This window comes from Musa acuminata, chromosome BXJ1-8, assembly GCF_036884655.1.
Source record: "Musa acuminata AAA Group cultivar baxijiao chromosome BXJ1-8, Cavendish_Baxijiao_AAA, whole genome shotgun sequence".
Taxonomy (NCBI): Eukaryota; Viridiplantae; Streptophyta; class Magnoliopsida; order Zingiberales; family Musaceae; genus Musa; species Musa acuminata.
The window spans coordinates 51,622,001-51,647,127 of record NC_088334.1 but is presented as its reverse complement, the minus strand read 5'-3'; the positions used below and the strand labels follow the sequence as shown (position 1 = coordinate 51,647,127).

Genomic DNA, 25,127 nt, shown 5'->3' with positions numbered 1-25,127 from the left:
CATATAATAAATAATTATTTATATTTATCGATTCAAGAGCTCGATAGAAATTATCCTTTCTAAATAGGTCATGCGTGATTTTATCCCTTTTTTTTAAAGACCTCAAGAAGTGTTGAAAAATGTAGAGATACTTTTATGTATAATTGTATAAAAGAGAGAGTAATACTCATTTTGTATTCATTAAATTATAAAAACACTTCCAAATTAAGGACTCTTCACAAAATAATTTTCACAAATGATTCTTTTTTTCTAATTTTTACAAACTAAGAAAATTTTTTAAAATATAGTTCTAAGTACTGGAAAACCAATTTTTCATCAAATCGTTTCCAAGAATATATATATATATATATCCTTGCAAAGAGTATAGAAGTAGCACGTTATTCATCATACATTTTGTTATAACATATGTATCATTCGAATATTAAGATCCTTCTTACCACTCATTAACATATATAAAAAAAGTTAGATAATCCATGTCTAATCATGGTTTCTATTATTTTGTTTAATTTCTTTAAAAGCATTTGTATATATTTAATTTTTAGCTAACACATATACAAGTTTTTAAGCTTTTAAATAAGAATATATATATATATATATATATATATATATATATATATATTTGCTTTTAAATAACACAATCTTTATATGCATGATTGCATATAATAATTCCAGACGGCATCATATATTACTATCCCAAAAGGGACGGCATCCTTCCACCCACCCTAACCACACCACTCCAACTCCATCACCCACGCCTCCCATTGCCTTGCGGCGCGATGTGATCTACTCACGAGTAGACAAGTCAGCGTCGTCGGATCCCCGTTTCTCCGGGCGCAGTGATGCATCCCTCTCCTTGATGAATATTAAAGTCTAAGTGGAGGCTCCAAATCCATGATTTATGGTGGCTTCGAGTGTAATCTTGTTTGGAGTTGCTGCACTGGTCTTTTCCTGTGTCCAATTAGCTTGTGTGAGTGCAAGCCTCGTTTGTCCTTGCTCGATGTAAAGCCTGGAGAACACCTCATCGGAATCCCGTCTTTAAGTGCAGATTCCAGCCCTGCGTTTGGAAGATAGCTCCTTAGCACGATAATGCTGTCTTCCACTCTTCCCGTTGCTCCACAACGCGGCCGGAGGCTGCTGTTGCTTGATGAGTTGGCACCCGTGGCCTCGCCGAACTCGCGGGGGCGCAGCTCCTACGACGCCGACGTGATCATGATCCTGGCCGTCGTCCTCTGCGTGCTCATCGGCGCCGTCGTCGCGAGCTTCGTCGTCCGGTGCGTGCTCCGCGTCGCGCGGTGGGCGTGGCTGGAACCGCACGCTGCCCGGCCGTGTCTTGCCGGCCTCCCGGCGGCCGCGGCAGCCGCTCGCGTCAAGGGGGAGCAGGCCGCCACCGCGAGCTCCGGCCTGATCGTGTACTCGGGCGAGCCGGTCGGGGGGTCGGAGTGCGCGATATGCCTGTCGGAGTTCGCGCCCGGCGAGCGCGTCCGGGTGCTACCCGGCTGTAACCATGGCTTCCACGTCCACTGCATTGATCGTTGGCTGGCGTCCCGGCTCTCGTGCCCGACGTGCCGGCGGAGCCTGTTCGGCAAGTGCAGCGCCGCTTCGGACGGCGATCACGCAGTTCACTAGTAGTCAGATGTGCGTATCACAGTGTGAAGTGAAGCAGTCTGTGATTTCGTCTTCATGAGTCCATGAATTGATGTGCAGTTGGTGTAAGGATTTAAGCGGGCAGGTGTCTTCCACGACTCCCCTTCGAGCACTTGATTCTGGTTGACTCCATATATCCCGGTCAATGCTGGGACTTGAGCCCATAGATCGTGTTCTTGTGGCTAAACAATGGAAATAAATATAGTAAATACGAATTTAGTTCCATTAATAAACTACTAAATATTCAAATTCGTAGATTTGATTCGTATATCTATTTTCCTACTCGTAATTATATTTCTGGTAACTCCGATCCACCAATTTTAAGCAGTACACTATATGATCGGATGGAATTCACGTCAAACTTTGACCCTTATTTATCGCATTTCATTTGATATGGCTTTGTACATTAAATTGAAACAAAATGTTTCTGGGCATTTTATCTTTAAAAAATTATTATTAAACTTTTTCTTAATACCTTATATATATATATATATACATATATATATATATATACATATAATTCTTTTTACGTATAACCCTCTACCATCACCCTCACTCTGTTCGTCGGCATATTACTATCTCTAACTCCTCGTCTACTTTCATCATTACCATTGACCCTTACTTGCTAATGATGATAGCGATTTTTAGAGATGATGTTGGAGATCATGAAAGAGGGGATGACATTGTTGATGACAATAATTAATAGAGAATGAGATGGTACCAATAAAATTAGAAGATAAAGGAAAAGACAACGTGACAATTGAGAGTGAGAGTAGTGGCAAAGAGATATTTTTATCTAAGGTGAAAAAAAAAAGACGTCAAGTGTAAACGAGTTAAAATTAAAGAAAAAAAATTTAATTAATGGATGTCATTGGATAAAAACTCAAGATTTTTTATTAATTTAAAATGCACAAATGTAAACGAGTTAAAATTAAAGAAAAAAAAGTCGCTGAAACAGATCCGCCACATCTGGTCGTTCGAATCAGGTCGTTGTGAGACCTACACGTGTGATAAAAAATGTTTCTGATAAGTGATAGGAAGAGCCAGGGATCGCGATCCGCGTATTCCCACTGTGCATCATCTTTGCCGTTCATCGATTCCGATCGAACGCCCCAAATTCTACGCGGGAAAGCGAAAATTCTCGTGCGAACTTTTTTTCGAACCCCCAATTAATTGCCCCGATCCCGCCACTTCTTCCCCCTCCGCCTATAAAATGACCCAAATCTCATGTCCTTCTCCCATTCCAATCCCAAAGTTCCGATCTAGAAATCCCCAAATTTTCCTCACTCGACCCCGATCTCCAGATGGCGAGAACGAAACAGACCGCTCGCAAGTCCACCGGCGGGAAGGCACCGAGGAAGCAACTGGCGACGAAGGCGGCGAGGAAGTCGGCGCCCGCGACCGGCGGCGTGAAGAAGCCCCATCGTTTTCGCCCCGGGACGGTGGCCTTAAGGGAGATCCGCAAGTACCAGAAGAGCACGGAGCTCCTCATCCGGAAGCTGCCTTTCCAGAGGCTGGTGCGGGAGATCGCGCAAGACTTCAAGACGGACCTCCGGTTCCAAAGCTCCGCCGTGTCGGCCCTCCAGGAGGCGGCGGAGGCCTACCTCGTCGGCCTCTTCGAGGATACCAATCTCTGCGCGATCCACGCCAAGAGGGTGACCATCATGCCCAAGGACATCCAGCTCGCGCGCAGGATCCGCGGGGAGAGGGCTTGATGCGCCTTTCTTCCTTGGGGTTTCGTTTCCTATCGTTTCTCTTCTTTCTTGTGATGCACAGAGGGAAGAATGGTGACTCCATTTGCCTCTTTGCACTAAATCTGCTTCAGTAATCTTAGAATGTGGCTATATTAGAATCAGGCTTTGAAATTTCGAATTATGAATCTGCGTAGATGCAATCTCAATGAATGCATACTAATCAGATCGAAATCTCTACAATCATTTGATCGGTGAAGGGTTGTCCGATCGAGGACGCGACGCTGGTTGAGGCGCATCCCATCGATCGGACTGGGAGAAGACCTTCGTCCGGTCTCGATGAAACCCGGTTCGGTTTAATCGAGTCTAAGTTGCGGATCGATTTGGTCCGATGAAGAGGACCTACGTCAGGTTGGTTCGGAAACAGTTATTTTTCTGTCACTTTAGGAGGGCAATAAATGCCATGACTATATGGCCTCTGTGTCCAATCTAACATTAATCTCGCTGAGCCTATGTATGCATCGGACCCAACTAGTGGCAGTCTCCTTTAACTTCTATCACAAATACTCTTATCCTGCATTCAACCGTGACTTCAGTACTTCATGATACACAAAACACACCTTTTATTTGGAGGATTTAGGTGTTGACTCTGCGCACTTAGGAAGATTTTTTGTTGGTCAGCTATCAACCTGATTGATGTCAATACTGTATCTGATTTGACTCTCGAATGGTGGCTATAAACAAAAGGCACCATTAAAACTGGAACCTTTTTATTTGGTGGATTTAGACGTTGACTTGATGGCACTTACAGAGATTGTTTTTGGTAGCTATCAACCAGATTGATATCACTACTCTATCAGATTTGACCCTCAAACAGCAGTATGATTAGAAATTTCCTGCCATCATCCTCATCCCTTGTTTCCTGAGGAGCTACTGTGCTTGATCTAATTCCTCTCCTTGACAGTGGAGAGGGGTTGAGGTTATGTCAAATATACACCAACATATGCAGTGATCTCTATACTTAGAAGTTGTGGTGGCGTCAAATATCTTTGTGACGTTTCGTAATAAAACATAATCTTTTTCCTTTCCACCTAAGACAGGTAGATGGTCGTTGAGGAAGAACCAATAGAGTAAACCTCGGTAAACATAAGAGGCAGTGAGTGATCTTATACTTGAGTTGTAGTCTTTCAATTATTTGTGTGATACTTTATATATATATATATATATACGAGTCTGATGAGCTAATTAGGCTATCAACTTTGTTTGGTTTAAACCATTGACCAAAATATTTAAGCTAAAGTTAATAATAGTATACTTATCAGACTCTTATAAGTTAATTTTAGTCCTATCCACTTTTGATATGGGATTAATAAGAGGTGTTATAATATGTATATATCTATATGTATTAATAACAACAGATTTTATCCAAGAATTATAGATCATCAAAGAGGAAGAAGGAAACATAAGATAGTGATCTCCGCACACTAGATTATATGACTCTTATGATTATATTATATTGGTGTAAAAAAATATTATAATATTTTGATTAATCTCATCTAAAAAATTGATAAATTATTTAGTTTGTTATATTTTGATCAACATTTGATATTAGAATTGATTAAATAATTAGGTATAGTGAGAGAGCTCTATGACACATATGTATTATAATAACTTATAAAAAACTTAGTATATAACTATCAATCAATTTAAATATTTCGATCGGATCAAATAAAATTAATAAGTTAACTAAGAATAGTGACAAATGCTTTCTCTGTAAAGTTTTCTTTTCGAATCATATGAATCAATATGTGTGAAAAACATCCTAATTGCTTCCTCTGCTTTTTCACACATCTTTTTCAAGCTGCTAAAAAAAGAATTTTTATGTTTTCACATGTTTTTCATTATTTAATGGATAAAATACAATTAACAATCGTGACGAGCCAACAGAAGATGCATTGATGATATGTTTTTGATGTGGAATAGAAAAGAAACATGCATCGTTGAATCATACCAATCATCATAAAATGATATGGGGATCTAATGCCACTTTACAACTCGAACAGTAATAGTGGAACCAATAAGGATTTCAACGCTCTGAAAATGACCCTTACCTAAAGGTAAGAAGATATTTTTTTTCTCCTAATCTTTGTCGCATTCATCATCTTGTCTTTTTCTTCGCTTAATATGACTTCCCACTTGATTGCTAGAGGGAAGACTTTCTTAGACACATTCTACGTGTCCTTTTTCGCTTTTGTAGATTCATTCATGATATTTTTTAGATCTCCATATACTTTTTGATGTTTTCTTTCGTTATATATATATATATATATTTATTTATTTATATAAACAAAATAAAATTGATCAACAAAAGAAAATCAATGAAACATAATCGATTAGTTATTCTTTTCACAGTGAAGGAATCATATTCTATATTAGAATATTAGTATCATGCTCGAACGATCCGATCTCAAAAAATAAATCATGAAATTATAATAAAATACTCTAATATCTAAATTAATACAAAGAGAAAGGAAACTTTCATGCAACCCAAAACAAGTCTTACAATAACATCTCACCCACGTATGATTCCTTCGATTCCTTCTATCTTATAGATGCGTTAGGTAACGTAATGAAATCACATCATGCGTGCTAGCGACATCTAAAGCTAGATTGGCATCTTTCGGCCATAATACGCGCACTAACCCTTTAATAATCGACATAGTCTTAGTATTATTAGCCTCTAATTATTGACATGACCTTATAGATCGAGGAGAATTATTCCAAACATTTTTCTAAACCCATGTCGGGAGCAATTAACGTATGGAAGGATTGGATCCCAATCGATGTAGATGTGAACTCTTTATGTGGTGTAATGTCACCCGACATCCATCGACATAAGTCCTCGAGGGAATGATTCCTTCACTATGATTGTATGTGCGAATCTGATGTGTTTGAACACTTTGGATTGGATTTTGTGAATCTTATATGAGGGATAGAGCAAATGATGTCTAATTAGGATTTGACATCGATAGATTTGAATAAGATATGGCTACCTACTCGGATTGAGCTAAAGTTAGGTTAGCTAAATGATTAGTGAAGTTTTCAGATCTAATCTATTGCAATTCCTATTTAGATCAATCGAGAAGGTGGATAAGATATTTGTTCATCCGTGGAGTCCAATTATGTGATCATAATTGGTGTGTTGTTTTTTACTTATAATTAGGCATATAAAATATTGATTTGATAGTGTAATAGAACCCTTCATCAAATATTAAAAAATAATAAATTTTAATAAATATAATTATCAGCATTATTTAGAACGTGACGCTTATTAGTCTTTTAAAATATAATATGACTCGATATACCGTCTCTTATTAGTCTCATAAAGTCTATTGTCTCTAAATTTTAATTTTTTTTTAAATAATTATATTTATTTAAGATTGTGTTATAAATTAGGAAAAAAATATTATTAACATCTTTAACAGCTTGACGTGATCTATATTAGTGTGTATAGAAATATCCAAAATGCCTTTGAGGTATATCCGATGTGAAAATACTATCTTCTGAGATGGCTTTAAATTTCGAGGTAGAAGGTGACTCTAAGATAATTCTGAGATGGAAGGTGGTTTCGAGATAGTTCCGAGGTAGCTCTAAAGTAAAAGCATCATATTTCCAAGATATCACCTGTACGAAGATTAAGGCCAAGTTAGATTTTTCGATCCGATCCCTCCGACACTCAAGTTAGTAGCATAAAATCTCCAAACGAGGGTTAGAGTCGTTCTCGGAGTTAAAATTTTCATTGTTTAAGATATGATTTTATACATTTGAAGGAGGAGAGAAAAATTTATGATTGTCTTCTCTTATCATCGGGGAGGAGAAATAGGTTTAGGATTCTCCATCTCGTTGTAAAGGAAAAGAACGAAATTTGTATTTTTCTTCTTTTCCATGATAGATTGAAAAAAAAAAAAAAAAAAAGCTTTCTCTGTGGGTCATGTGTCAACTATTGATAATTTTTTTATCAACTATGTTATACCAAAATTTGCTAGGGATGACTCACCAAATTTCTCGACCTAAATTTGTGAGTAATAATGTGATAGAGAATCTCAAAGTCATGTTGATGAACTCCAAGTAGTCTGTCTTGACCACAGTGGACGACGGGTGAAGTCAATAACTTTTAAGTTCTTCTAGTAGATGAAATTATTTAGAATAAAGTGTTTTTCTAATCTCTTAAAATGTGATGCAGACTCGATATAAAATATATAATCAGATTATACAACATTAATTTAAATATATTAACAAAAATCTATCGTCTCTAAACTTAAAAAATTTTAATTTTAATTTTTAAAAAAATAATTATATTAATTTAAAGCTGAATTACAAATAAGAAGCTGAGTGATCATTGGAAAAAGAAAGAAAGAGATGATTATGATCTATCATGGCTTATAGTGATAAAATTGGTAAACTTTTTTTTAGTAATTTTTGAATCCTCGTAAAGTTATGCATTTTGTTATTAACGGGTTTAATGCTCGGAAAAAATATCATATCATGGTTTATCATCTATAGATTTAACTAGAAAACCAATTGAGATAGAGATGATAGAAGAAGTAAATGAACTACGAATATGGAGAGTAGAAAACAAAGCCTATCATGGTTTATCATGTCATTTTCTCCATTGCCTGATCGACTCGCTACTCTAATTGTGGCAATCAGTAATTGTGGCTGCAGCTCTCATTACCATCCATCATTGCCCCCACAATACAGTAATTATGGCCACCCTATCAATTGTTGTCACGCCACCCATGAAATTATTGTGCACCGCCCCATCCAGCTTATAATATCCATCACATAATTGCATTTATTATTATTATTATTATTATTATTGTGGGAATAATAATCTCCTATTAATCTCTCTCATCATCACATCGGATGAGGTCGCGAACTTTGATGAGCCGAAGCGTGCGTCCCTCATTATTCCATGTTTCTTCCCCCGAACACCCACCGGCGTGCAACCCGAGAACGCGGGCGTGGTGTTATCGAAACCCGAAGCAGTTCTCCTCACTTCCGACCTCCCACCCGTTACCCCGCTCCGCCTTTCGATTGGACGCGACGCTCCATCTCATAAGGGTCCCTCGTAGGCCTCCAGTTGAAGAGCGGGTAAGTCGAGAACGGCGTTGGTGGTCCGGAAACCCGAGACCGGTGTTTTCTTACCGGCGGGCGACGCACCCGAAAACGTACGCCGGCTTATGATTGGCCGAAACGGCTCTCTCGACGTGGGTCCCCTATCTGAATCGGACGAGTTCTTTTTATTTTCCCGACGTGCTAAAAAAGCTAACCCCACTTTGATTTGTTCTGTCTCTGTCTTTGTCTCTCTCCTTTTAACCCACACCATAAAAAGCAAATAAACAAAATTAGACTTTTTGGGGATTTTTCATCCCTCCAAATTTCTATTTTTACAGCAGTAAATAATTATATCGAAATTACTTATATATATGTACGTATGTAATGTTGACCGGTAATTAAAGAGAGAAGTATCTTCGAGGATTGCAATGGTGTGCAGGGATATAAATGGTATTTCGTCGGCTGAAGAAGTAAACAAAGGCGAGCCTCATTGATGCAGCGTTGATGTTGACTTAAAGTGATCCAGGCAAACGCCGTCCCGCTCATGGGAAGCTTCGCGCTCACGCGGAGAGACGAGGCCACCAGTGGCAGCCGCCTTAAAAGCTGCTCCACTGTCCCGGGAAAGTCAGGGAACACGATTGTTCCCTCTTTGGACGAAACAATGCCGTGGGGCCAACGTTATCACGTGACGTGTCGGAACATTACAGATGAAAAATGTGTTTTGTGCCGGAGTAATGACAGGAGATCATGATATACTTCCCTCGGGAGGCGTCGTCGCTTGACGGCGTCAGTCTCCTCCGTCCCGGTAAGTGGCGGACATGGGATAATATTAAACTACGCGTCCGGCACTATTCCCACCACCCTCCCCTTCTCCCTTCTCCCTTCTCCCTTCTGACTCCCCCCTCCTCTCAATTGGATTTAACGGGGCTTTGAATTCCGTCGTCTTCTGCGTCTGGGTCGATCTTGTGAGAGAGAGGAGGGCGGCGAGAAGGGATGTCGTGACTGGGAGATTTGGTGGGCGGCCGGTGAGGTTCGTAAGTTCGGAGGGATCGAAGCGTTGAGCCCTCCGTTCCTCTTTGGGTGTTTCTGCCTTCAGATTCAAGAGATTTGAGGTAGATCGACCGATGGTTTTGCTTTTGTGTCTTTTTTGAGGGAGTATTGTGTTTTGGCTTGTGAATATTTGCCCTTTGATGCCGAATTGTTTGTCTTGAGCTCGCTATGATTGTTTTAATTAGCAACCCTAGGAGATGGTTTGAGGTAGTTCTTGGAAAGGCTTAAATTTTCGTCTCAGGAAGGTAAAGTTTTAATCTTTGGCTATTTATGTTGTTTCTGTTGATCTTTCTGTGGTTTTTTTTTTTCTTTTTCTTTTTTGTCGTTTATATTTCTCGTTGTAAGCTTCGGTAACCTTAAGAACGTGTAGATTTGTGTTGTCTTTTAATATTTACGGATCAAAAATAGATTTTTTGAAGCAAAAATCATGAATATCTGTCATTTGTAATGTTTGCTTCCGTACGAGGTAATTTTCGATCAATGTGCTCGACGTTAGAAGATTTCTAGGTTCGAGTGATAAAATGGTCGAAATTTCTCACTTGAGGGTCAGGGTGATTCTTTTTCTCCGTTTTTAAGGCCTCTCACCGAAGTTTGTTCGATTTGTTATGTGATCTTGTTGGTCTTGAATGATTATTTTATCATCTTTGAGCTCGCTCTCATGTCTGATCCAACGGATTGTTGATGACGATATAATGGTGTCTAGATCCAAGCTTTTAGTTTTCCTAGCTTTATATCTTGGTAGGCTATCCTGCCTCGCTTCACTACCGGAAGAGTTTAATCAGTGGCTTCTGTCACAAACTCTCGTTGATTTTGGTTTTGTAATATATATATAAAGAGAAAAAAATTGGGCTTACCACCGTACTCGCACCATGATATATTTAACTCGTGCTCTTACAATTTTGATTTGTTCTGTTATTAATCCTATTATGTCATGATTATTAGAAGAGTATTTTTCTGTAATGGTGTTATTCTTTTGATGCTTGCTTAAGAAAGATTGCTTAGAATTCTATTTTGTTTTGTTAATGCATTGTAGTATACCATTAAAAGATAATCATAGTTATTCTTAATATTTTGCTGGTAATTGAGAAATGTAGATTGACTTCCCTCTTGTTATTTTTTTTGTTTGTAGAGGCAACATTTCATCATTGTGTTATATTTGTGCAGTTCAACGTCTTGACCATCTTTTCACTCCGACACAAGTGGGCTGCCATATTACCTCCTTGGTGGTTCTGTCTATCCTATTCTGTGCCGTTTCTGGCGTTGGTTAGACTAGATGTCGTTCCGTAGTATAGTTCGAGATGTGCGGGATAGTTTTGGGAGCTTGTCAAGGCGTAGTTTCGAAGTGAGACTTTCAAGTCTTTCTGGGCATCTCCGGGGTAAATCTCAAGTGTTTGTGCCTGAGCCACATGACACACCTCCAGTTATCCAGTCAAGTCGCTGGGCTAGCCTTCCACCTGAGCTACTTCGGGATGTGATTAAAAGATTGGAGGCAAGTGAAGGTACCTGGCCATCTCGTAAGGATGTTGTCGCCTGTGCAGCTGTGTGCAGAGCTTGGAGGGAGATGTGCAAAGAGATAGTAAGAAGTCCCGAGTTTTGTGGGAAGCTCACTTTTCCAATATCATTGAAACAGGTAGATCTTTGTTTTACCACTTTACAAGAAAGATATTTGCCTTTTTATCTTGTAACAGAGATTATGCACCATCATATTTTCTTAAGCAAGCTATACGTTAATATCATGTAGCAGAGATGACAAGCCATCTTGTTTTAAGTGAGCAATATGTGGCATGGGGGGGGTTTAGATGACACTTATTTATTTGATGTTTGATGTTTCTATTTTTTTTCTTCTTTTACAGCCTGGAACCCGAGATGGAATGATTCAATGTTTCATCAAGAGGGACAAGTCGAAATTAACTTATCATCTATATCTGTGTCTTAGCCCTGGTAAGTTTGTGCCTGATTGATCAATTTTCTGTATGTCTATATTTTCTATCTTGTAATCCATTTTTTTTTTCTGGGGGGGGTGGTGGGGGGGGAGGGGTTCTTACATGTCACCTCTTAGATCTTTTTAAAAGATTAATGGAATGCTTGAACATCAGCACATCAAACTTGTTGACTAGCCAGGAGATGTGTTAATCGGATTCTTAAGTGTCTATGTTTATGCCAAAATAAAAAAAATACATATTCTATCTGGCATACCCGAAGTCCCTCAACCGTCCACACTTACTGTGTAGGAGTAGTGTAGATTGAAAAGTTAACAAAAGCTTTGAAAGAAGTTAACAATCATTTTTTAGCATAGTTACATTATAATCAGCTACAGTTAGGGCCTAAACAGATGTGACACATCATTGCTGATCAAATTTGGGCTTTGGTCTCAAGTCATAGCGGTTGCCGACAGGGCTGTTGCTATCTGTTCCTTTTCTTCCAGTAGAAGTCAAGTAGCAGTAGTTATGTCCTGTTTTAACAATATTGGAATAACCTGCAGAGATCAGAGGCAGTTATTATATTGGAAATAAATAATTTCTTTGATCAAAATGCAATTCTTTCACTCTGTGTTCTTTTGTCCTACTGGCTCGTTCGTTTGCTTGTGCATTGACATGCGTATAACTTAACTATACGCATGTGGTTTCACTCCCTAGTTGTATAGTTTAACTATAGTCAATCTTTCTACGGTCAACTTGCTTGTAAATTCCTCTCTTGTTAAAACTTCGTTTGGTCATGAGAAACTTGTCATCAAGTATTGTAGAATGATGTCAGGTTGGTAATTATTGTAAACTTTGTCAAATTAACTTAAAAGGCCTTGTGCTATGTTGATTCTTGTATTTGGGTGATTCTTTTAGAGCTTCTTTTCTTCTTTTTTACGCCAAAAGCAGAAAGTTCTACTTGGTGTAAGAATCTTTGCAGAAACCAATCTGAGAATTCTTCAATTCTTCATTTCTTCTCGTTTTTTTAATCTGAATATGGGGATTGCAGATTCCTGTTCCATCACTCTTCCTGATATTCCATGTCCCTTTTGTTCCTTTCTGTGGAGTATCAGATTGTTGCATGCACATATGATAAGTTTGATGTTTGTTAATAATGCTCATGTCTAATCTGCATCTTGTAGCTGTGCTGGTTGAGAATGGGAAGTTCCTTCTATCAGCTAAAAGGATCCGTAGGACAGCTTGTACTGAATATGTTATCTCAATGGATGCCAATAACATATCACGATCGACCAACACGTACATTGGGAAGTTGAGGTATTGGAATTTATTTCCTAGACTGTGGCAGTGGTGGCAAATCTCAATTTAGATGCTTCCCTTTTACATTGTAGGTCAAATTTTCTCGGTACAAAGTTCATAATTTATGACACACAGCCTCCATATAATGGGGCTGCCATCTGCCCGCCTGGACGAACAAGCCGCAGATTTTATTCCAAGAAAGTGTCTCCTAAAGTCCCATCGGGCAGCTACAGCATAGCTCAGGTGACATATGAGCTGAATGTCCTTGGCACCAGAGGACCACGTCGAATGCATTGCGTTATGCACTCTATTCCTGCCTCAGCCCTTGAGCCTGGTGGCACAGTTCCTGGCCAGCCTGACAGCCTTGTTTCACGCTCCCTGGAGGAGTCCTTCCGCAGCATGTCCTTCTCCAAGTCCATCATGGATCGTTCCATGGACTTCAGCAGCTCTCGCTTCTCTGATATCATAGGAGGAACTCAAGAGGGGGATGAAGGCGGAGAGGCCAAGGAGAGACCACTGGTTCTCAGGAACAAACCCCCCAGGTGGCATGAGCAGCTGCAGTGCTGGTGCCTAAATTTTCGTGGTCGGGTCACTGTTGCCTCAGTGAAGAACTTCCAGCTCATCGCTGCATCACAGCCCGCCGCTGGGGCACCTACACCATCTCAGCCAGCACCATCCGAGCATGATAAGATTATACTGCAGTTTGGCAAGGTTGCAAAGGATATGTTCACGATGGATTATCGCTACCCACTCTCGGCGTTCCAGGCATTCGCAATCTGTTTGAGTAGCTTCGACACCAAGCTGGCTTGTGAATAGAACAATGAGAATAGATAATATCTACATCATGGTCACTCTGTTATCGATTCCTCATGGCTGTTGATGCACTAGTTGTGACCTGCAACCCATTTCTTGGAGCACTAACCTGCTTCCTGATCAGTCTCAAGCTTCTCCAGCCGCTCTGCATGAAGCAGTGAACTGATAACTCCACCAGATTCTTCATGTTTGTGTAGAATTCTGTCTAGATCAAGGCTTTGTTTAGTAGGCACAACATTGAACCTTTATGGAGAGATCGGTTGGTACTATTTTTCTTCCTTCTGTCTTGATCTCCCTCATGAATCCATTGACTTTTTATTCTTCTTCCATCTGCTTTCTGTAAAGGAGTTCCCCCTGTGGGCCTGAGCACAGTCCATGAGCTGCTTTTGTTTTACAATTTTATCTCCTTTTCCAAAGTGGTACTCTACCATGGAGGAGATGTTGGGTTTGTTTTGGCAGATCACACTTGCAGCAGGAGTAGATTCCATGCTGTCTTGGATGAAGAGTAAGACATGTTTGAATTGTAGGCTTTTCATACAGCTGGGGGAATAAAAGCAAAAGAAACAACAAAGTCTTGTGACCAAAACAGACAGAAGCCAAGGAGAACAGCTGGTAGGCACTAAGCTCCTGGCCCATCTTGATCTCACCTACTAATGGATGAAACCACTATTCATGTAGTGACAGCCTAGCCGGGATGGTTGTGCTATTTATTAGTAGGGAAAAGGTGCAGAGGTTGATGGCCTCTGTCACATTCAAGATCACCATTTTGCCATGCTCTCAAGTACAAATGGGGAGCAGTAGTTCCAGGCATCAGCTACACTGGTTTGCTATGTTTGAACCATTGCCTACAATGTTCAGATTTAATTTAATGGGAGTAAACTTATCAATTTTTAAAACTAATTCAAGTTGTAAATAAATTCCCCTTAGTATCTTTATGTGAGGAAAATTGGGCACACATTGCCTTTTTAATCCTAAAATTAGTGTCTTTATATGAAGAAAACGTTGCGAACAGAAAGAAAATAAAATCTCAACTCAAAAATGTTTTCTTTCTTTCTTTTTTGATTCTCAAATCAAACGGCTAAAAAAAGGCGATCAGATCTGATCGATGGTGGAAATGATTGTCTCGGTGATTAGTTTAGGATTACGGGATGCTCGCGATCTCAATCTCAAGTTGAGTCCAATCTAAACCGAATCGGACCCAACGGTTCGCTTATTCAACGTTGCGGGCTTCCGACTCGGGTCCGACTCAACCTCTTTCAGTGTCGCCATCATGCGCATGGCACGTGACTGATTCCAGGCTATATAAGGCAGGCGGATAGATGACACTCCGCGGCTCATTTGGGTCGCCCGCGCCGGAGGAGAGGGGAAGACAAACTCGGGGAATGTTGGAAGCGAGGAGCTTGCGGAAGGCGGTCGTCCCGGCCTCGCTATTCCGAGACCCGTCGCCGGGGAACATCCAATCCACTCGCCTCGCTCTCAATGTACGTAAAATACGGGAAACCCTAATTCTCTCGCCTTCCCTCCCATCCTGGTTTCCGTTTCGTCTTCGTGAAATGTCGTTCCTGTGCTATTTAGGTCAATGATGGCGGCTCTTCTTGCTCCGTATACATCGCTTCCGGTTGCCGCGTCTACAAGATCGAGGTATCATGGGTTGTTGCTTGTACGGATGACCCCGAGTTCTGGTCTCGAAGGATCATTTTTGTAATGGAGTAAATTCCTTTTGGTGTCTCTTGGCTTGTTCAGTATGCCTATGCTACTGTATAGACAGAATTCATTGCTTATGTCTTATTGTGAGCGTTCAAGCTTGCATAGACAGAATTCATTGCTAATCACTGTCAGATTCTGAGCAACAAGCAATTTCTACATGAATTTAAAACATCGTGTGGGCTGGAGTACTAATTTCAAAAGGGCAAGAAATGTATGCTAAAAAGATTTGGGAAATGTATTAATGTGTAACTACCTAAATATAGATAATGCTCACATAATCATTTTTTTTACTAATGCAATTTTTTTCCTGTAAAAATTGACAAGCATATACACCTTTGATAGCTTTCTTTTTTCTAGATATCCATGGAAGATTCTGTAATTACTAAAGGAAAAGAAAGCCTTATAATTCCTGTCAATGCAGAGGTATGGTCTATATCTAATGTTGAAATGCCAAATAATCCTTGAAAAGTTTGTTTTATCTGGTTTAAATTTTGGTTCATTATCTATAAAATAGGTCATACACTCATCTGCGGTTGACCGCTGTCCTCATCGTTCAGAGATTCAAAGTTTAGTCCTTACTGAAGGAGGTCAGTTCTCATGTCTTATCACCCCTGCTATCTATTTATTGAAGTCCACATTATAGCTTTATCTATCAAGTCTAGATGGCTGTTGATACATAATTCTTATCTATTAGCAGCAAATATAAAATGATAATACAAGTGGTTCAGTAGACAATGATCCTATAAACTGCTTTGGTGTCTACCAGTTACCTAGAAAGCCTTAAGTGACAAACTTTTTTTTGCCATTTGTATGCACTTATCCGTGATCAATGGATTCTTTTGGGGTGTAATATGTGTGATAGTTTCATTTAGTGATTCGGACTGAATTAAACATCCAATGATAGAACCTTTTCTGTGGTAGCAACTTGGTAATCATATTTTACTATTCACATATTCATTAAATAAGCTCTTTTAAAGGTGTTCTTGGACTTGACCTTTGGTGAGTTGTTGGATGATATGATACACTACTTTCTTTTTTGACCTAGCGGATGCTTTGTCTTGTGTAAGGAATATAGTTTCCTTCAATAGTTTTTGGTTTTTTTTTTTCATTTTTAATAAGCCAAATGGCTCAGTTTCTTTAGTGTCTGCCATTTTGTATTCACCGTGTCTGCATATTTAATATATATTAAATATTTTAAGACCAGGAGGGGTACATGGTTGACGTAGACTTTCTCCCTTGTGGTGTGAATGAATTGCATATGCCTTTGTTTTTCCTCAAATACCCTTATCGTATTGATTCATTTTCAAATGCTGGCCCAAAGTTAGGAACTACTACTTGGTTTAATTCATGTAGACACCATGTGTCATCTGCACCATGTTTCACTACAAAACATTATAATCAACTTCTGATGGACACCAGAATCTTCATGTGTAGGTTCTGATGTGGAACCCACATGGTGGTCACATAACATCCAGGTTGTGTAGAAACCACATGTCATATAGTGTCAGAAAGTGCAGCCCGGAGTGGGATCTACAGTACTCCCCTAGTCGGATTATAGTGGTCCACATGAATGCAAATCTGATCCCTTGGTAAACCCCGCAAGTGAGGATCTTAACTGCCTTGACTTCTAAAGGAAGTAAAGAAGGACGAAGCCCATATATTATACAATAAGGATTGCCTCTCCTATGTAAGAAGTGGATGGCGTTGAGGAATTGAACAGTGAACCTGTGAATTTTTTTACAAATGTTGATTTCGTTTCTAGAAACTGGATGAGTTTTTTTTTTTTTTTTTCTATAATCTTATTCTTTCCTTGATAGTTTCTAATTCTCCATCCCTTTTGCTCATTCAACTGTAAAAAATGACTTGAATGCCATTCCATGGAAGATTAACAATATTACCAAGTCCCAGAATGGCAGACACTGCTTTATTATAAAGATGGGTACTCCCCATGAGCTCCAGAGACATCCCTGTGAATATAAGTTTCCATATCATATCAGATTTGCTTTTTGAGTAAGAGTTTAATTGATCATGCATGAAAAATTATACCGGAACATGTCACATGCATGATTAAATTTATTTATTTTCATTGTCCTTTTTACAAATTCAAAATGATGTGATTAACAAAGATTTTCCATACTACTCTTTTCATCTTTTTCCATTAGTGCTTTTGCATCCTTAAGTTCAACCTTTCTGATACACATATGCTATGATATATTCATTATAGAACTTGTGGTAGATTATATTTGATATGCCATATCGTTGCAGGTGATAACTGCTTGATTATGGGCACAGTGGACTGTTATGGGCACCTTATTGTATCCCAGTTGGATCCAGTTGGTTCAGGTACCACTATATCTTATCCAATGTTGTTGTTGTTTATACTTGCATGGTAAATTAGCTGTGGGCATTTAACTCTTTTGGTTTTATGCTAAGCTGGAAAGATATGGCCTCAAAATAAGAATTGGCAACTTAATATGGCAGATCCAAATATTTTATTTTCTTCCTATAATGATGCTTTACTATGCATAGCTGTTAATTAAAACTTCTATGGCAATAACATGAAGAAACTAATATTAACCCACTAGCACTGTACTTGATCAGTCATCGACAGGCTTTCTTATTCGGTGTTACCTCGAGATTGCGGTATAGGAGAGGGGAGCTGGGCTGGTATCTGCTTTAGTCCAGCACACTGGTCTACAGTATAATATCTTTTCCTGATTATAACCCCCTGTTCATTTTTTGTGATATCTTTCAAAATTTACATGTCACTTTTTGCATTCAAGATCACATTATCACTTTAAAATCATACTTTATCCTGTCACCAGAGCACAATTTTTGTGTCTCACAGACCCTCGAGTCTGAAAAAGCAGTTAAATATTGTTAATTTGGAGCAAATTTATTTGAACAGAAGGGATTCAGAGCATATACGAGCTTCTTTTCTCCAATACCATTGTAATTATACATCATAATGACTCAGATTGCTTACTATGTAAGAATATTCCAACTTCTCTAGGACTTTGTCTCATCTCATATTAGCACACTGCCAAACACATGCAAGGGTCCATAGTGGCCTTCTTCCACATTGCTTCTCCTTGCAGATTCCCCGTTCTTCCATTCATAATTTTTTTTATAGCCATATTGAGAAAATTTGCAATGAAGCATGTCCGACCGTTATTCACTGACATGGTGGTTAATTATCTGATAGCTTGTTATATTTGAATCTTTGTATAGATTCATGGGAACTCAAGTTTTTTTTTCTATTTGTATAAAGGTTGAATTTATTTGGTTTTTGGGTTTTCTTTATTCTCCCCTAGTTGTAAATGCATATTTTCTTTGGGCAGACAAGCAATGCAAAAATAACTGTATTGTCTTTTATGCATTTAAATTTTCATCGAGATTCACATCTGAAACGTAATGCTTTCTTATCCAAATTATTTTGGAAATTCTACAATTATTGACATATACTCCTAGGCATGCAACTTTCATATATGGAGAAATGTTTGCCTTTCTCTTATATTATCATAGTATATGATTCACAGGAGTATTGTTGGTCGAAAAAGGTTATGGTTATGAATGTTATTTTGATATAATATCAAATATTCTTAATTTTATGCCAAATATTAATTATTTCAGGTAGCAGTCGCCCGCAGCTTCTGCAAAAGTATCGATGTTTATGACCAAGATATCCACATTAAGAGTTTACAAACGTATGTGTGTTTGATGTGAAATCTAGATTAAAATTCCTCCTTTCATTTCTCAATTTTGCAAGTTATCATTTTCTATGTAAAATTCTGCTTGTAATGTATGAATAATTGATCTTGCACTAGCGGTGATAGTTATACTTCCATGTATATTTCAGTTCAAATTATGTGTTCAACACTTCCTCGTCCACTGAAATTTCTTGAGCGATAATTTGATTATAAATTGTGCTGTGTGAGTCTTCATAAATATATTCATCAAAATCCTTTGTCTACATGTAGCAAAACCATGCACCAATGTGGTCATGTGTGCTCACAGTTTTGTCTAGGTTCTGGAATTTGTGATACATAAAACATATCTTATATGAAACAACTATCTTGTATGATCTCTGTGTTCTCTATTTAAGCTCCATGTGTAAGAAGTTAAGCTACTAGAGTTTTGGTTACTTGAATAAGGATGAATATGATTTTTTTTAAGTAATTAAAGAAAGATAAGAATATAGTAGTTGAAACAAATTATAAATGGAACCGATGTCATTGGTATACACTTAGAATATATGAGATTTGGGGAGTTAGACATTTATTATTATTTTTTTGTAAATTTCTTAGTGTCAAATTGAACTGAGTATCCTTGTTAAACTGGGACACTTAGCCGTTTTTTAGAACCATATGGTCCTGATGTTTGTGTTTTCATCATGGAGAATATACTTGCATGTTCCCTTGATGAACTGGTATATTTCAGTAAGAATCTAAAGTATGGGAATATGGTGGCAGTTTGGAAATTTTGTAAGACTGAGGAGGGCATTTGATGTTTTAGGAAATCTAGGTGGAAATTTTAAAGGAACATTCAAAAAGGATTTCTTTGAGATTGAAATCATCTTTGAACAAAAATGAAGTTCAACCTCCAGAATCCACTGGAGCGGTTGGCACAAGACACTATAAACATGATCATGTACTTCAGCAAGTTTATGGTTCATAAACATTTTAAAGCAATCTGGGATGGTCTATTGGGATTACTGGTGATTCTTTTTGGTAGGCAAGCGATATTATAAATGTGCTGGCTAGGCTGCTGTGGGCTGTCCTTCATGGACTGGTATGCTGTAGCTGGCTTGCAGCAGCTGCCGACCTGCCTGCTGCGGATTTTCTGGCTATTATGTTCAGATGATTTGAATAACATGATAGGAGTTGATCCTTTAAGCAGATTATAGAAAAGTATACAAAATATTTCAGGTAAATGTAAGAACAAGCTAGGATTATCAAGAACATAAGTACTGCAGGAAATAGTATATCAGAAGAAGCTAAAAGAGGATCACAGTTGTCCCAGCTTTGATGAAAAGTTCAGAGAAGAGGGGATTATTGGAGATGTGATTGAATCCTAGTATTATCAAGAACGTAAGTGCTGAAGCTAAAAGAGGATCACAGTAGTTCCCAGCTTTAATGAAAAGTTCAGAGAAGAGGGGATTATTGGAGATGTGATTGAATCCTACATTGGAACAAAAATCCATTCTTATTAAAAATCTAAGTCAAGTAAGAGACACTTTATTATTGTTTATCGTGTTTAAAAAATATTGGTCATTAGAATTTTCTTATATGCATAATTAGAATCTTTTCTGAATGCAAAAAATCAAAATCTCTCATGTGGCCAAATTCAGTTGCTGTAGCATATTCAACCAGTAGGTGGTATTTGGCAGCATATGTGGATGTTTTCATATGTCATCTTGCAGAGATACATTTAGTCTCAATATGTTACTACGGTAAGTATCTCTAGTAAAAGCATTGTTGTGTACATGGTGGATGTCTCTTCTTGTTACTGTTATATCTCTATTTACTACTTAAGCATGAAAATACAGTACTTTAATAATTGCTTGTTAAGTACGAAAAATCAGTTGATATATGATATATGTTTTATGTTTCCTCTTGATCACCACTGTTTTTTGACTTAATTTGTTGAGTGTTTATGACACTACTCATTTGATCACTTGGATGCACCAACTTTTTTGCTTATTAATAAAAGAGCTTCTTAAATGCCTGATTTGGCTGTAGCCTATTAATTGCATAAAAATGAATTATTTTTTGTTGGTTGTATTTCGTCACATATTATTCGAAGTACTTCACATATTGTCGTAGTTGCTCTTGGGTTGCTCCTTTGTATCCTGGATATCAAGGTTCAAAAACAATATATTTAAATATTTAAAGGTAAGACTATATACATGGACCCTCCCCAGACCTCATATTAGCAGGAGCCTCGTGCATTAGGTACATCCTTTTTTCACTTTCCTATAAAGTTATGAACTGTACATGTGGCTGCATACCAAATATGTATTGTGCAGTACCTTGATCACACATCACACATCTACCTTCTGGAACATTGATGATACCAGTGCTTAGTATGAACTTTGGCAATCATTGGAGATAAAAAGACATCCTAGAAAGGGGGTTTTCCTTTTTATGTATGTAATAACCACAAAATCTACCTTATTCCCATTTGAATCTGATTTATCCCTTGGGCATATTTCGCATCAAGGACTAGATTAAAATGCCTTAATGTGTTGCCTATCTTACTTTAATCATTGTAATTAGCAATGCTGTCTGGATCCCAAACAAGAATGATGAATTTGTTAATAAGGTTGTATGGTCATTTCTAATTGCTTATCTTTTAATTGACTTTTAGATTGTGGTACCCGGCTTCATTAAGTTTTTTTGATAATCCACATTATGAGGGGCACTCCTCTGTACTAGCTGTTGCTGAAGGCTCTCAGGTTACGTTTGTCTGTCTATGTTATATTTATAATTTTATGCACTTTTACTCGATAATTGCCTTCATTGTGCTGTAATTCCAGCTGACCATATGGGACTTGAGAACAAATCAAAATGGTGGATGTGTACAACGTGTATGTGGTTCCATTGGAGATCTCATATATTCCCTGTGTAGTTCACCATCTGGAACAATTGCTGTTGGTGGATCTGATCGTACTGTTACCATTTATGATCCTCGCAGGTTGGTGATTAGGTTCCCCTTTGTAGGTAGCACTTCCAAAATTTGATGTGAATGATATCCTTTTATATTAGTATTTTTCAGCAATTGACTATTTTCTTGTGTTACATTTTTGCTGCCTTTGGATCTTTGTTCACAACAAAACTGACTTTTAATGTCCCTTCCTGACTTAGGTGGTCGGCCATATCAAGATGGGTGAACTGCTCAAAGTATGAGGTTTGTATCTTCGTAATATTTTAGATATATTTGAAAAAGCAAGGCAGCTTTGTGTTTCTTAATCTCCTAGTATTTTTAGTGTTTCTGAATTCAATTAAAAAAGGATAACAAGATGTTTTTTCCTTCTTTCCAAATGCAGATAACAGGTCTCTATTTCTCAACAATCGACTCAGATTACATCTACATCCAAGGTGTTGATTATGAGGTGATCCTTGAATATTGATGATGATGGAACTCTTTGTATTGTTCTTTTAAATCATACTTCATTGGCATTATTAAGTTAAAAGACCCAAAACTATCAATTAACAAAACATGCCTATACCACTTGTGTTGTACATTCTCCATGCGTGTGTATTTGACATGCTATGACTCTTTACAAAATGGATATCCTTCACAATTTTTAACCAACACGAGCACAGCATATATGGTGCTAATCTGAGTTGAACTGGCCTATAATATATATTAGTAATTATAATAACATCTTCCTTATCAAACATGTCTCGATATGTCGAACCTTTATCAACAAGAAAAGAACTTCATTTTCTGCATTTGTTTAGCTTAGCTACAAAATAATTTTGTTGCTTTCTGGAATCAATGGTGTGAAGCTTGTAGGTTATGTTTTTCACTTTTCATTTGCTTTGATCATGCTTCATAGCAGTCCACAGGGATATTGACTGGTCTGGTATCAAAAGTGTAAGTCTCCATGTACTTCTCTTGGTATCATTTTCTTCATAAATCATCATGAAGTTCCTGGGGTATTGACCACTCTGATCTGGCACAAATCTGAGTGTTTTATGCATTCAAGCCCCTCATTGCATGCCCTTTGATTTGAATGATTTGCTTTCAAGATGATCTTTTTTTCTTTCTTTAAATGTGAAGTAGTTCAACCACAATGATGACCTAACAAAGGTTCCAAACATGGTTGGATCAAAGCTTTTTAGAGAAAAAAAGAGAGAAACATTAACAAATTGAATCCGAATCAATTCTGGTAACTTGAAGGTGTAGTGGACTAGGGCGAATCGGGAAAAGCCCTATATCTTTAGCTCTAAGTTTTCAATATTGCAGGTTATCTGTGGAACATGGAAAGAAGGTAGAAAAGCATTCTCCTTTAGGGGAGACTCAAACTGGTTGGGCTTTAGTAAGGTACTCTCTTTCCATGTTTATTTTGGATTAGAATTCATATATATCTATAAGAATGAAGTTTTGCGGCCAAAATATCCTTGTATGTAATATAAATATATCAGAGATATACGAAGCTCTAAGCTCTTAAATATATTTATATTACATATAAATATATTTATTTTGTATGCTTTAACCACCTTCCTCTGCAGTGTGCAAATGCAGATGTTCTTGCTGGATGGTGCGATTCTGGTAGCATCTTTGTGGCTGATGTTGTAGAGGAGCACTCATGAAACCTGTGAATACTGTTATCGACCTGATATCACATGTTGTCAGTGTAGTGTTATCTGCCCGCAACTTTGAATACAAATACAAAATGCTAGAAATTATGTTGAAACATAATTTCTCTTCTAATGATACGTTCTTTACGATAATTGAAAGGCCACTTGTTGGATGCATTCAACTCTAGCCACCAAGATACAGGAAATTGATCTTTTATAGTTTTAATTGGTGCAGGATCTTTTGTGGTCTGGGGTGCGATCGGATTATGTTGAAACATTTGTCTCTCGTATGAACGACAGGAGCAGAGTTGTGAATTGGATTATCTTTCTACCCTCCATGTTCCTTGTTGAAACATTAATCTGTCGTGATGCTAATGAGACTTTTAACTATAGGGGCTGGGCTCATATGTAATTAATCATGAATCCAATGACATTGATGTAATCGACGAGCCAGATAGCTCAGCCAAGTGTCTCATTTAAAGTGCAATAAAAAAAGGCCACGACGACATCTGTACTAACTTGGCGGATCCATGGCCCCAACCCAACCGCTTGTCCACCAGAAAAGACCAGTTATGGACACGTTCGTCATAACGGGTGCGGTCTTCGTCGGGTTCGGATCGCTTGTTGGGCTCGCTCGCCGACTCAATTTAACCCAATAGGTGCGCGTCACTGTCTGACGCAAGCAAACTGCGACGCACATTGCCCGCTTCCAGACTTGTTCGCAGGCCGTCCCCATCGGAAAACCTGGGTGGTGCCAGATATATTGAGAGTTTTATGGGGTTTTGAGTTCATCGATTGGATTCTTTATATGTGTTCCTTCGGTGATGATCTGGAACAGGACTTTTGACTGGTAGCTGATCGATTTATCCACTTCGGTGCTATTTGAAGTTGGAATTGGGAGGCTCTGCAGCTGATTGCGTGGCTTTCATGCGACTTTGGTGGACGAAATGGCCAGCAAGGGAGCGGTCGTGACTCGCTCATCGGCATCGCATCGTCGAGGTTGGTCATCTAGCTGATGTTCTAAGATTGTCTTCCCCACTTTGCGATAGTTGTACAGAACATGGACTGGACTATTTGAGTACCAATTGTCCTTTTAGCTCATTGAAATCTTGGAGCATCTTTCCCTTCATTGACTTACAGGAAAACATCGGAGTTTTACCCCCTTTGAATTTGTGGATTGTAGTGAAATACAAGGTTAGATCAAGAGATGCGATGTAATATAATATTTAACACATTATATTTAACACATTATATATTATATTATATAAAATCTAAACAGTACAGTACAGTACAGTACAGTACAGGACTGTTTGGTTTTGGTTGGTTATGTACCGAGAAACACTGGTTGAACCATGTCGAACCAGCCGATGCAGTGAACCTTGGTTTGGAGTACCAGTCTCAGCTCAGACCTGGACTGATCATTACCAACCATCTGGTTTTGAAAATAATTCTCTCACTTTGACTTTCTATGTAGTTCTCTCACTTGATGCATAATGAAGTGTTTCCTTTCTTTGGTGACCAATACTTGTGGGGTGAGAGGATTCGAGCAATAGTAGTCGGACCTGCACCAATTCCCA

General features: G+C 38.3%; 4 protein-coding genes across 4 annotated transcripts; all 4 read left to right on the top strand.

The window, feature by feature from the left end:
* Positions 1-906: 906 nt before the first annotated feature.
* On the top strand, positions 907-1,826 carry LOC135588744 (RING-H2 finger protein ATL74-like). The gene has a single exon (XM_065081030.1). The coding sequence runs from the start codon at positions 1,087-1,089 to the stop codon at positions 1,624-1,626; it is 540 nt and encodes a 179-aa protein (XP_064937102.1). The 5' UTR covers positions 907-1,086; the 3' UTR covers positions 1,627-1,826.
* A 1,072-nt stretch (positions 1,827-2,898) lies between these two features.
* Positions 2,899-3,519, top strand: LOC135588745 (histone H3.2). Its single transcript, XM_065081031.1, has one exon. It carries the CDS (start codon positions 2,949-2,951, stop codon positions 3,357-3,359), a length of 411 nt encoding a protein of 136 aa, XP_064937103.1. The 5' UTR covers positions 2,899-2,948; the 3' UTR covers positions 3,360-3,519.
* Positions 3,520-9,311: 5,792 nt separating this feature from the next.
* LOC103995665 (tubby-like F-box protein 8) lies at positions 9,312-13,863 on the top strand. Its single transcript, XM_009416313.3, has 5 exons — positions 9,312-9,565; positions 10,668-11,133; positions 11,357-11,444; positions 12,607-12,739; positions 12,814-13,863. The coding sequence occupies exons 2-5, from the start codon at positions 10,777-10,779 to the stop codon at positions 13,535-13,537; spliced, it is 1,302 nt and encodes a 433-aa protein (XP_009414588.1). The 5' UTR covers positions 9,312-9,565; positions 10,668-10,776; the 3' UTR covers positions 13,538-13,863.
* Positions 13,864-14,838: 975 nt separating this feature from the next.
* LOC135588743 (uncharacterized) lies at positions 14,839-23,727 on the top strand. Its single transcript, XM_065081029.1, has 13 exons — positions 14,839-15,015; positions 15,110-15,175; positions 15,599-15,664; positions 15,756-15,828; positions 17,507-17,584; positions 17,843-17,940; positions 18,875-18,948; positions 21,611-21,698; positions 21,780-21,937; positions 22,108-22,150; positions 22,290-22,355; positions 23,216-23,293; positions 23,482-23,727. The coding sequence occupies exons 1-13, from the start codon at positions 14,854-14,856 to the stop codon at positions 23,560-23,562; spliced, it is 1,131 nt and encodes a 376-aa protein (XP_064937101.1). The 5' UTR covers positions 14,839-14,853; the 3' UTR covers positions 23,563-23,727.
* The last annotated feature ends 1,400 nt before the right edge of the window (positions 23,728-25,127 follow it).

Excerpts from the sequence above, each read along its gene's own strand:
- LOC135588745 (XM_065081031.1), top strand. The coding sequence starts at position 2,949 with ATGGCGAGAACGAAACAGACCGCTCGCAAGTCCACCGGCGGGAAGGCA.
- LOC135588743 (XM_065081029.1), top strand. The coding sequence starts at position 14,854 with ATGACACTCCGCGGCTCATTTGGGTCGCCCGCGCCGGAGGAGAGGGGA. Across the intron at positions 15,665-15,755 it reads TAATTCCTGTCAATGCAGAG|GTCATACACTCATCTGCGGT; the intron begins GTATGGTCTATA and ends TCTATAAAATAG. Across the intron at positions 22,151-22,289 it reads TGAACTGCTCAAAGTATGAG|ATAACAGGTCTCTATTTCTC; the intron begins GTTTGTATCTTC and ends TTCCAAATGCAG.
- LOC135588744 (XM_065081030.1), top strand. The coding sequence starts at position 1,087 with ATGCTGTCTTCCACTCTTCCCGTTGCTCCACAACGCGGCCGGAGGCTG.
- LOC103995665 (XM_009416313.3), top strand. The coding sequence starts at position 10,777 with ATGTCGTTCCGTAGTATAGTTCGAGATGTGCGGGATAGTTTTGGGAGC. Across the intron at positions 11,445-12,606 it reads ATATCTGTGTCTTAGCCCTG|CTGTGCTGGTTGAGAATGGG; the intron begins GTAAGTTTGTGC and ends TGCATCTTGTAG. Across the intron at positions 12,740-12,813 it reads ACGTACATTGGGAAGTTGAG|GTCAAATTTTCTCGGTACAA; the intron begins GTATTGGAATTT and ends TTTACATTGTAG.